At 41.2% G+C, this 12,253-nt stretch overlaps 2 protein-coding genes across 2 annotated transcripts; one reads left to right on the plus strand and one right to left on the minus strand.

Annotated features, from left to right (window-relative positions):
* The first annotated feature begins 709 nt into the window (after positions 1-709).
* rpusd4 (RNA pseudouridine synthase D4) lies at positions 710-3,810 on the plus strand. Its single transcript, XM_084734560.1, has 6 exons — positions 710-1,220; positions 1,735-1,942; positions 2,052-2,145; positions 2,353-2,503; positions 2,645-2,742; positions 3,441-3,810. The coding sequence occupies exons 1-6, from the start codon at positions 815-817 to the stop codon at positions 3,642-3,644; spliced, it is 1,161 nt and encodes a 386-aa protein (XP_084590686.1). The 5' UTR covers positions 710-814; the 3' UTR covers positions 3,645-3,810.
* A 219-nt stretch (positions 3,811-4,029) lies between these two features.
* On the minus strand, positions 4,030-11,944 carry qrich1 (glutamine-rich 1). The gene is made up of 11 exons (XM_084734571.1): positions 11,676-11,944; positions 11,418-11,492; positions 10,418-10,555; positions 8,020-8,973; positions 7,400-7,559; positions 6,649-6,803; positions 6,449-6,563; positions 6,264-6,372; positions 6,024-6,169; positions 5,810-5,900; positions 4,030-4,969 (listed from the first exon to the last, which is right to left on the minus strand). The coding sequence occupies exons 1-11, from the start codon at positions 11,931-11,933 to the stop codon at positions 4,780-4,782; spliced, it is 2,391 nt and encodes a 796-aa protein (XP_084590697.1). The 5' UTR covers positions 11,934-11,944; the 3' UTR covers positions 4,030-4,779.
* Between the last annotated feature and the right edge of the window lie 309 nt (positions 11,945-12,253).

The raw sequence follows: 12,253 nt of genomic DNA on the forward strand, positions 1-12,253 counted from the left end.
TAAAAATCTCTAAAGTAGATGAGCTCTTAATAACATGTAGTTTTGTATTCCATTATCTGCAGTCCACAATGTATGAGAGAAAACTGCTCCTGTTTCGTTTTGTAAAAAGGAAGATGAAAATGATCAACCTGTCTAGTGTTGTATGAGATAACTTGAGAATTAAATGTAAAGAAGTTACAAAAGGATAAATAACGGTAAAGAAAAGAGCAAAAACAAATATTTGTATATAAACACACATAACTGATTAATATTTATATCATATACTGAAAGAATATTTAGTTTTCTGAACAGAGGAGCCGAGGCCTCTGCAGAGTCTGAAAAAGTGAGTTTTTGCTGCACAAACAGTTTTAATGCAGAAAAAATAAGAATAAGAAAGAAAGAAAGAAAGAAAGAAAGAAAGAAAAAGAAAGAAAGAAAGAAAGAAAGAAAGAACAAAACAAAAAAAAAAAAAATGTTTTTTTTTTCTTGCTTTTTTCTTCTTAGTTGTGTAATTAACGTTTGTACGCTGGCTGCAAAAAGAAGTTTGTACACTTTTATTTTGAAAGGTACGGCCCGGAAGATGTTTGATGCCAAGGTCGTATCTAAAACGGTGTGAAGGGAACCCCAGACCCACGGAAGATCTCGCGATAGTAGTTGTTTTGACTCAAACACAGTATAAAACAAAATTAGTTCGTACAATGAAGGGACAACCCATACATATCTCGCGAGAGTTTTGCAAATCAAGGGTTCCCCTTTAGACACGCCCGCGAACATGCTTCCTCTGGAGTTTGTTTTTCTAACTTCAAGCTAATGTGAGCTATCCAACTGCTTCACAATGAACAGTTGTAGAAGAATAGCGTGTAGTGACTGGAAATCTGGCCTGAACACCGTCTTTTCTCGTATCATACCGCCGGAAAACTGCCGCCGGTATCCGGGGGCAGCAGCATCCTTCAGCCAGGCCGCCGCCGCTAAACACGCTCGGGACTCCGACACGGGAGAGAAGCCCCGGCTGAGGGCGATCGACCTGGCAAGGAAGGTCCAGCAGGAGAGGAAGAAGACACCCGCGGCAGCAGAGGCTCCGGTTTCGGCTCAACAGAAGAGGGTGACGGAGCTGAAACGGTTCAGTCTGCAGCTACAAAACGTCCATCCTAACGTGCTGGCCAAACACCTTCACAGAAGCGTGCTGTACCAGGATAAAGATGTAGTCATCATCAACAAACCTTATGGTATTCCTGTCAGAGGTAAACCAACAACAGCTAACAAGTTCACTGAAGACAATTTATATTATTTACTAGGGCTGTACAGTTAATCGCAATAAAATCGCAGTGTGGCCAAGTGCAATATCCAAATCGCAGGGCCAGAATTAAATCGTAATTTTTTGAAAAAGAAAAGAAAAATGTATGAGAAAACAGGATTATAATGAAGTACTGTTGTGCCGCATAGAAAACCTGCCCCAAAAAATATTGTTCTCGAGATGAAAGAAAACATGTTTGTTTTGGTATAGACCTCGGTGTTTATCACATAATCACGATTACCACCGATTACTGATGATAAACCAAAATGGCCAATAAAATTGACCTGCTGATACACTAGTTGGGCTCTATTCCAATGATGGCATCTACATACATTTTAGTATTGCTGAATAGGCTGTACAACAGAGATTATTAGATATAAACAAAAATGTCAAATCATGCTGGAGTTGGAGTACCTGGACCTAAAGGCATGTACATTTGTGTTGTTGTTGTCGTCTCTCAGATGACTCTGGGGTCACCTCCATCTCCTCTGTGCTTCCTGTTCTCTCTAAAATGATGGATGGGATGAAGATCAAGTCTGACTCTCAGCTGATCCCCTGTCTGGCTCTGGAGAAAGAAACAACTGGAGCTCTCCTGCTGGCCAGGAGGGAAGAAGTGGTGGAGCAAATACTCAACCTCAACAGACACAACAAAGTGCACAGAAAATACTGGTAAGATACAGTGCAATAGGAGTAAAAAAAAAAAAAAAGGACTTATAGGTTGCGTTCTTTATTGTGACATCGTGATACCAATGTGTATGTATGAACCTTTCCTACTCAGGGTCATCACAGTCGGTGTGCCTGTGCCATCTGAAGGAGTGATCGACATTCCCATCATACAGAGAGAGGTCACAGGCTCTCAGCCACACTACAAGGTGTCTCTTCTGTGGTGTAGATACTTTAATAATAAGCTGTTAGTCAATTAAATTATAAATAAAAGTAGTGAACACAGTTGTTTTAGCTTCACACATGCAAAGAGTTGCTTTCCTTTCTGTACCCTTGTGTCAGTGATTGATTTTGGTGTTATTGTAGGACTGTTAATGAAGTTTCTCCAATCTCATAACTCCCATTTTTAATTTCAGATGGCTCTAAGTCCTCTTTTCAGAATGAATGATGCTGGTGATGGTGTGACCAAAGTCCGCGCCCATCGGCAGGCCCATCCTGCAATGACCAAATATAAAGTCTTGGACAGCAAGAGTGGCTGCAGCCTGGTGGAGCTTCAGCCTTTTACTGGTGACAAACTGTGCTTTTTTGACTTTCCACAAGAAAAACCTAAATAATAAATTAGTAATTTATGAATAAAAAATAAAATAATAAATTTCTTTTAAGAAGACTGAATAGATTTTTGAATTGTCTGCTTTCTTGTGTCCACAGGAGTGAAGCACCAGATGAGGGTTCACATGGCATTTGCTCTCACATGTCCCATTCTTGGTGACCACAAATATTCCCACTGGAGCAAACTGGCACCCCAGGTAAAATATCTTCACAAGATATTCCCTGGTGTTAAAGATGTTCTTAGATAGGAGAAAATAATTCCTGAGGATTACTGCACTGCATGATAGCAAAGAATAAACATAATCTGTCCTCTAGAGATCACTGTTAAGGTATGCTTTGCATTAAGGTTTAGAGCTGCAGGTATTACTTGTCCCCAGTGTTAAATATCCCCCTGCTGGCCTGTGACGATAGTTACATTACCTCAAGTTGTATCAGACACATCTATTCTACAGTTGATGGCGAAACAAAGATTCATCAGACTTCAGCTGCTGTGTGTGGTTTTGTGCTGTTAACACCTCAAATCAGCAGATGACAGTGTGATGCAGCGTGTTCCAAATTTAAGTGTTTTGTATTATTTCCTGTCACACTATTGGCTGAGGAGTACTTGTTACTGCCTGAGCCAATGAGAATCTTGCACTTTCCCTCCCCCATGACAATTATTGATTAAGTGTCTTATTATATGACTGAAAGGTTGTGGCAACTCTCCTGCATCCTCAAACCTACCCTATAGGCATCCCAGACAGTGCCTTTATAAATCTGCTTCAAGTCATTAACATAAATTGACTTTTTGTTGCTTACACTCAGGTATATCAAACAAATTAGATAGGAGAATCTGCAAGAGCTCAGTTTTTTTGTCTTCTCCAAAAATAAAAAGTTTGTTGTTTTTGCTGCACAGAAATTACCAGAACGGGTGCTGGAAAAACTTGGACTGGAACAGAGCAAGATCCGGCATCTTCCTCTTCACATGCTTGCCCGGCAGGTGACACTCCCGGGAACCAGTCAAAAAGACATCAGCGTGACCTGCCCCCTGCCCAAATACTTCAAGCAAACACTGAACAGACTGCAGTTAACCCTTCCTGATAGAAATGACCATAAATAATAATCTCATGTGAACAGTGCAAGTTAAATAGGAAAATTATATCCAGCTGGGTTACTGTGAGGTTGTTGTGTGAAATGATCAAACTCAGAAGAAGAGACTGTGTGGAAAATGACTGTACAGTGCTTTACAACTCATTTTAGTAATAAACAAATGAAGCAGAACTGTATCACAACTATTTCTGTCATTGCAGTCCATCCAAATGTACATGTCAGTTCAAGGGAGGCACCACTAGGCTATAGCATGGATGCTGTGACAAGGCCCACAACTAATCCTTATTTCAAATGTCAACATTTCCACAGACAGCACGGCGCTAAATACTTCTCATTTTTGAATTGCTTGACATGACTTTTGATACAAGGATTAATCCTGTGTTATCTAAACAAAAGATGTTTCCATGTCCTGTTTATTCACCTACTATACACACAGAAGTACATTGGCAAATATTCTTGATGGGTGTTTCAATCACTGGCTTTGACCTGAGAAAAATGTTTCCAATCTCCTGAACGACTACAATATAGCACTTGACCTTGTGAATGTCTGAGCGAGGTTCAGCTCGCGCAGTGATACACAAGCATAAATTATGACGTCGTTTTTGAAAAAACAGGCACAAGTTCTTCAGCTTTGAACGTATCGATACATGTTCCAAAATGCATTCAGTATACAAAACATTTGAGGGAAGTGGTCCCTGTAATTGTCCAGTAATCTGTCATGTATCATAGTGGGACTCTGAAGAGAAGTAAGACGTGGTTGAAGGGCTGTGAGGTTAAGTAGTGAAGGGTTAAATATCCTCCTATCAATATTGGTAAGACCAACTTTTACAGGAACACTTACCACCTCTGCTGAGCTCATTCATAGTCCAGCAGTGGTGAGACCAAAGCCTCCCTCTCTTGCCAGTTCAAAGGTTACAGAGGCAATGGCTTACAAAGAGAAAGAACAGTCCACTGCATCAGCCAAAAACAGAAAATTTAAGAAGAGAAAAAAAAATCTTTGCTGTCATGAGACGCTCCTCAGAGAGGTGATGATTGTTTCAAAAGTTGCTCCATTTGATTTGAGATGGTTGTTGAGGTTTATGAAGTCAGGATGGACACTGCATAGTCAACAGTCAGTTTCCATGAGTCCAGTCAGTCCTCCCAGTTTAGCTCATGTTGTCTGGACTGGTGGCGATGATCTCCTGGATCTCCCGGACCACGATGATGCGGGCCAGCATGTGTTCAACTTGCTGACTTGTGAGGGGCTGAGACGAGTACCACATCGGGCTGTTGGGTGCGACAACTGGCTCCGGAGTCATGTAGTATGCATCGTTGCGTCCCTTGACACTTTGAGGGCTGGAGGAGGAAAAGAGAGTTGAGTTTTTTGTGGAGATCTACTAGGGGCCGTAATTTTGGGCTGCCTCTTGTTCTTTTATTCAAGTGCTAATTCAGGCATCATTTAGGCACCAATACTATTTTAAAAGTAATGTTTAGCACCAGTACTGGAAAAACCCAAACGATGCCCAACTTTACCTGTGACCACAAACTGTCTAAATTGTCCATTTACATCTGCTACTCGCAAACGTGGAATAAGAATCTTATAACACAAGTTTTATCCTGAATGTTGTATTTAGTGCACCAGTTGTTGTGTATCAGCTGTAGCATGCTAGTTGTCGTAACGAGGCTAGTCAAGCTCATGTAATGTCATTGCTCCTGGTTGGTTACAGTGAAAACGGACAAAGATTAGTGAGCATTTATCTCTGTGGATCTTGACTGTATTCAAAGAATACAGGTCTGGTCAAAGAGCCTTCACATGTGCAAGTTAGCCAGTCTGATGTGCTGCTCTGTATAAAGGAGCAGAAGTTGTGGACGAATTATTTACAGGTCAGGGTCTTATTATAGCACATTACTGACATTTGTTATTTATTTTTATTTTATTTTTTTTCTTATTGACCATATAACAGTATTTAAGTGCCTGGTTACAGTAAGAATTATGGACAATGACCAAACATTAAATTTTTAACGTTTTCAAGATAAATGACATTTTCTACATTTTTGTTTGTTTTCCCCACTGTACTGAAAACATGCTTAACTGTGACCCTAAAACTGAGGTATGTAGTGAACAGTGATTATTATTATTATGTCATGAAGAATTATGGAGTTCACCAGGAATCCTGTGATGGAGTATCAACTCACCATTTGAAGAGATAAAAATCATAAAGTTTGATGGGGCAGCGAAGAGGATTCTCAGCATCCTCAGCCTGCTCTTCGTACATTTCATCTGTTCCTGAAACAGACGTCACACACACACACACACACACACACACAGAGCAGGTCAGCAACAGCCAAGTCTGCTGTCAGAGACTGTGATTCATAGCGAGACTTAAACGTGAAGCTAACTGATGAGCACCTTTCTGTCCTTGTGGACCTTGTCCTTTGAGAAGGCGGATACTGGTTGCTTTGTCCTTGGCATTAGCGGGGTTCTTCCTCGTGTGTCTTAGGACCTTTGAGAAAGCTACTTTCAGGTGCTGTTCAGGTGTCGTCAGGTGGAAATGCCTGTGACAAAGATATATAATAACCACACAGTAATTATATCTAAAATACATGTCTTGTGTCAAAGAGAACAGATTCAGGTCAAGTGGTTACTCACTTAGTGTTGAAATACATTAGAGTTGTGAGCAACGTGGCTGGTGAATGTGCACCGAGCTGTTTACACTCCCACAGCATCTCCTCTGTCACATGACTTGGAATGACATAACCTAAGATGATGACACGATAAGTTAATTCTTCTTATTAAACAATTGAATTAAACTGTAAATATTGGTTTTATCTTACCTAAAGGATGGACACTGGGTTTCCAACCATCCAGGATTTTGTGTAAACTCCCACAAAAACGTGTGTAATACGGGTCAGAGAAAATATCATCCACACGTCCATTTTCAAAGAGATACTACAAAAAGAAATATATAGGTTGTAACTTACTAACTTTGAAAGCATTTTGGTGTGATGCACAATTAAAGCATGAGAATACTAACCTTTTGTATACACAGGAAAACATAATATAGAACATCGGCTGCAAACTGTTCTTCGTCTGATCCTCGTGCCTCCTGTGTCATCAAGGAAAGACCCAGGTTTAGCTCAGCTACAGCGCTGGACACCAAGTCCTCTTGAAAACGCAGGGGCTGACGACCTGGAACAGTCCACAGAGAGATGAGCATAAGTTTTTATTAGGGGGTTCTTACACCTTTTCCAAATTCAGATTCAAGCATTTTTAAGCCTTTTCAAGCTTTTCCAGCGCCCTACAGCTGTGGTTAATTACACACACACACACATATATAGATATAGATATAGTTACACACACACTCTCAATTCAATTCAAGTACTCAATTATTATTACTTCACTTCCTCATCTCTGACTTTTTTATTTCCCTATTGAACTAAGCGGATTATTCAGTCAGAAAGCTACTTAATATAAAACTAATTTAATTACAAGTTCAAGCCGTTTCAAGCACTTTTCAAACTTGAAAAACACTTCATTAAAATTCAAGTGCTTTAAAGGATTTCCAGCACCCATACGAACCCTGTTATTAGTGCTGTAAAGTTTACTTACTTATTTCTCAGTTTTAAGCAGAATATAAGTTATTTGGTAGTACTACATGAACTGCTACCATCAGGAAAACTGAACTTTTGTTGCTTTTAGTGGTTTAAGTAAGTATTTATGATGATATTGTTGTTTGACAAATGTCGCATATGAATGTGTATTCAAGTAATAATTATTTGACTTACGTCCTATTGGTGCAAGTTTTGTCTTTTCCTGTTTGTTCAGCTCTGCATTTTTCCGTTGCGCCCAAAGGCGCCAGACCTCGAGGCCTTCCTCTGGTTTCAGACAGACAGGAACCAGAATCTCTGTCGGCGGCTCGGCATGATCCTCTGTCTCTATGTGACCCTGAACAACAAAATACAAATGTCAATGCTTTGTGGGAAAGATGACAGCAAGGATTAAGACTTAAATATCACATGACATGATAATTCAGCAGGATATTAGTACAATAAATTCACAACCAATCTTTCTTCTTCTTTTTTTTTTTTTGACGGACAAAAAATGGGGAATTTCAGTAGTGATATTTCAAAACTAGTAAACACAAATAGGTCTAACATCAAGACATATTTGCAAGATTTCAGGCAATGTCAACCTTGAACCAGTAGATTTCAGGTATTGTTCTAAGTATTTCCTGACTATGAAGGATACATGCCAGTTTTTCATTGTTCTTACTGCATTAACGTTAATTTTGAGAATAAATGTTTATCAATTTCATGCATCCAGCTACAGGAAAACAGGGTGCAAAAACAAATTCAGTTCCAGCCTTATTGTTGAAGGTCTACTGTAAGGAAAAGTTTGTTCAAACCTGCAGATGGAGCTGCTGTCCTTGCCCCTCTTCTTCTTGTCCCTGCTGTTGATTCGGGTCCCATATGTGCACTGACTGCGTCGTGTTGTAAGTCCCTCCAACAGTCTGCACCGCCACAGGGATGTGAATGTTCCCGTTCATGAACTGTGCCGGAAACAGGGTCTGTACTATTTCTTCCTGTGTCCCAGCAGAGACCGACTGGACATCTGCAGACCTTGATGAAGAAGTTGGGGACAGTTTGTCCTTGCCGTTGGTGGTGGTAACCTGCACTGTGCTGTATGTCTCCTGTGGTATGGCGATGTGAGTTACACCACCCTGCTGCTGCGGAGTGGAGTACACAGGGATGGTCCAGGTCTCACCTGTGGGACCTGTGATTGTTCCTGTAGTGCTGTACAGCTGAGCGCTGTCGACAGTGAGCAGATCTGGTCGTAGGGACACGTAGCTCTGCTGCTGCCCTTGAGGGATGGCTAGAACTGTGGCTACCTGCTGGCCCTGTGGAACAGCATACGATACTGCTAGAGGAACATCCACCTTACGCTTCTTGGCAGGCTGGAGAACAGTGGAGACAGTGGCGGACCTCCTCTCTGCCTCCCTGAGAGAGTCCTGTTGCTGCGACGGAGACATGGTCTCGATGGTCTGGATCTGGATCTGTTGGCCACCCTGTAGCTGAATCTGTTGGCCACCTGGCAGCTGTATTTGTTGGCCACCCTGTAGTTGAATCTGTTGGCCACCCTGTAGTTGAATTTGTTGGCCACCCTGTAGTTGAATTTGTTGGCCACCTTGCAGGTGAATCTGCTGGCCATCTGGTAGCTGAATCTGTTGGCCAGCCTGAAGTTGAATTTGCTGGCCCCCTGGCAGCTGGATATGCTGCGTTCCTTGCAACTGGATTTGTTGGCCGCTTGACAACTGGATTTGTTGTCCTCCAGCTACAGCTGCAACCAACTGCGCCTGAATCTGTGGAACACAGTCAACAGAGTCACAAACCAGCAACAATGCATCATGTGGATGCACTTGATACATGTTAAGGTGCATTCACACCTAACTTATTTGCTTCAGTTACAACGGACCCTGGTCCATTTGTGTGGTTCATTTGCGCTGGTGTGAAATCTGTCAATCAAACCCTGGTGCAAACCAAACAACCAGACTAAGACCACTTGAAGAGGTAGGACTTGGTCCGGTTCCGAGAGAACAGTTTGTTTAGTGCGGATATGTGATTTTAAAGGCTTACATGCTGATACATCATCTACCTGTTGTGAAATCAGTTCAGAAAGTGATCTTATAATTGATCTGAATAATATTTATACAAATGTAGTAACATGTATGCATGTCAGCATGAATATTTTCCCGGATTAACAAGTCAAATGCGGTTAAACCTACTGTGCTTGTATCCTACTCTGTGTACTTAACAGTTCATTAAGTTTATTGAAAGTGTGACAGTAATCCCACAGGACAGAGTCCAATGTTAATGTTTTTTTTTGCACTTGCCCAGTTGGGCAATTTGGTCAGAAATCTATTTGCCAAAAGTCAATTTTGACAACAAAAAAATGTTTTATCAGCAGTTATTAAATAACAACCAAGAGTAAAGTTGATTGTCATGTTTAATCTAATGCTGCAATGTCTGTAAAATGTCACTATTTTCTATATCCAGGGTGATGTATTTTGTCAGTCTAAATCCAAAGATAATCAGGATAATATAATCATAAATGATAAAGCAGGAAATCTCCATCTATTTGAGAGGCTTAAAGCAGAATTTTGCATGAAACATTACTTTAACGATGAATCACTTATCAAAATAGTTTGATGGTTTAATTCTTAATCATTTGCCCAGCTGGGCTACTAAAATTGCAATTTGGGGTCTGGGGACAAACAGGGGCCCAAGAATTTTTCTTCTTTAACTTATATTAAATTTTGTAACATTTTTGTTAAGTTGGAACAACATAGTACAAGAAGGAGGGTTGGCCATTTTTGGGGGGCTTTTATGCCCTTATTTGATAAGACAGCTGAAGTGAGGACAGGAAAGGGGGAGAGAGACGCAGACGGAGACTGAGGTGCAGCAGAGGTCTGCAGGCAGAAGTCTAACCCACAACTGCTGCAGAGGACTCACTGCCTCAGTACATGGGGACCAACCCTCCAACCCTGACCACCAGGATTGCAAGGTGCTGCATAAACTTCTGTCTGTCACTGGACTTTGATTTCCTCTCATGGTTCTTGATGATGCAGGACGACAATTGCTAAAACCGTCTTATCAAGGAGTTACCTTTCAGTCTGTATAACATTTCCTCTTGGTTTGTTTGGAAAAAAGCCAGTGTGAAAAGGAACCTGACCAGAACTAAAATCCAGGCCAAATTAGCTAGAATACAAGTGTGAAACACCTCAACTCTGTAAATAAATCCTGTACCTGTTGCTGCTGCTCCTCGGTGAGCTCTCCCTGCTGGACAAGCTGGGCTGCTGAGATTCCCTGCAGGTCCTGCTGAGAAGGCGAGGCCACCTGAAGAACCTGGCTGACTGCTTGGCCCTGCTGTTCCTGAATTTGAACCTGGCAAAGATGGAGAGTTTTAAAAGTAAATATGTCACAGTGTAACAGGGAATATTATGGAAAAATAACAAATAAAGTTATAAGTCGTATTTATAAATTTAAGGACATGTGCAGAAGTGTGCAGGCGAATGTTTGATCTTGCAGTGAGGCCAATAACCTCCAGATAATGAATAAAGGCTTGAGTGAGTGTGTTACTCAATGGATTCATATGAAATAATGCATTTATTTATCATTAAAATTTGCAGATATGGAGTTACCTAATGGCCCAACTGCCAGTACATCAGAACTGACAAAGCAAAGTTATTTAACAACCACAACAAACTGCAAGAATTTAACTTATCTACTCAATTACCACACTGTCTTCTCATTTTTCCTCTTGACAGTGGGTCTCAGCTGTCTCAGCCAGCGCATATGCTGGGTGCCCCCCCTCAATTCAAGCTGTGAAAGCAGCATGTACGCCTACCTTGACCACATGGCTGATACAAACAAGTGAAGGCAGATTGATAAGACAGAGAACTGATGAATGTTGAGCCTGATGAATTCAGGCTTACATGACATCAGATTATGAACATTACTGTCCATGCTGACAATTATTTACCAACTGTCTTCCGACATTGTGTGTTTTGTCAATTCACAATTATGTGGTTGTTGCTACCCACGCTGGCTGACAGATTACACTTCATTTAAACAGTTTTCCTGGTCTTTGCAATTATGCACTTAAGCAGTGCATCAGCGCATGGAAATAGAGTGAAGCCACTGCGTAATGACAGCATTTTTGTCCAGGTCAACCCCATCTGTCTTGTGCAATTTTAACATAATATACGTCACAGAACAAGAAACTGACACTGGCTTACACACCAACCTGCACTTGGAGCTGCTGTTCAGATTCTTGATTCACAGACAGATGTGGTGAGATGTCTGTCGAGGTCACCTGTACCTGCCACAAAGCATGTACGTGTATGAAGTGTAGCATTCATTAATGCAAATAGGGTAAATGTCCAGATAAAAAACATAACATATAATAAAAGAACATACAACTATAAATTGCACAACACTGAAAAATAACCTAAAAATAACATTCAACATCAACAGCCAAAATAAAAATGGGTCCTACTCTTACCGGACAAGCCAGCTCTAGGAGTGAGCCAGCCACCTCTGTGCTGTCTGTGTAGATGCAGTTGGTGCCCTGCTGCTGATACACCATGGCTGTGGTGGTGGTGGCGGCCGCCCCTCCCTGCTGCTGGCTGAACTCCTGCAGCACCTCTGGGCCCTTGGCAAGAGACTCCAGGAACTCCTTCATCCTGTGCTGAGGCACAGTGCGGGCCTTCTGCCGCACATATTCATCAAAGGAGACCACACCACTCTCTTGCTCATTCATCCTCAATTGACCTGGAAACATGGGGAATTGTTATTTTTCAAACATATGAGAATGTAATCAAAACTTAACCAGCTCACATTTACGCTGGAGAATAGTGAAAGCACAAATAATGAAGAATATAATGTGAAGACGGGGTAGTATTTTACACTTGAATCTGTAATTATACATAAGCACCACATAATTAGTTAAATAATGTAATTTACATCATGCTAGTTAACTAGAGGGACGCTGGAGTAACACACTAAGCACACGGGACAAAGTGCATTTTGGCTCGTAATACAAAGACTGTGCTACGTTTCAATCAACTTTTTCCAACATAT

This window comes from Lutjanus erythropterus, chromosome 2, assembly GCF_056507025.1.
Source record: "Lutjanus erythropterus isolate fLutEry1 chromosome 2, fLutEry1.hap2, whole genome shotgun sequence".
NCBI classification, from domain to species: Eukaryota; Metazoa; Chordata; class Actinopteri; order Lutjaniformes; family Lutjanidae; genus Lutjanus; species Lutjanus erythropterus.

Bases quoted from the DNA above. Each gene is read 5' to 3' on its own strand.
- qrich1 (XM_084734571.1), bottom strand. From the start codon at position 11,933: ATGAATGAGCAAGAGAGTGGTGTGGTCTCCTTTGATGAATATGTGCGG. The intron at 6,804-7,399 runs GTAAGTCAAATA...GGACTGTTCCAG, and splicing joins AAAACTTGCACCAATAGGAC to GTCGTCAGCCCCTGCGTTTT. The intron at 5,901-6,023 runs GTGCTCATCAGT...CGTCTGTTTCAG, and splicing joins AGGTCCACAAGGACAGAAAG to GAACAGATGAAATGTACGAA.
- rpusd4 (XM_084734560.1), top strand. From the start codon at position 815: ATGAACAGTTGTAGAAGAATAGCGTGTAGTGACTGGAAATCTGGCCTG. The intron at 1,943-2,051 runs GTAAGATACAGT...TTTCCTACTCAG, and splicing joins AAAGTGCACAGAAAATACTG to GGTCATCACAGTCGGTGTGC. The intron at 2,743-3,440 runs GTAAAATATCTT...TTTGCTGCACAG, and splicing joins GGAGCAAACTGGCACCCCAG to AAATTACCAGAACGGGTGCT.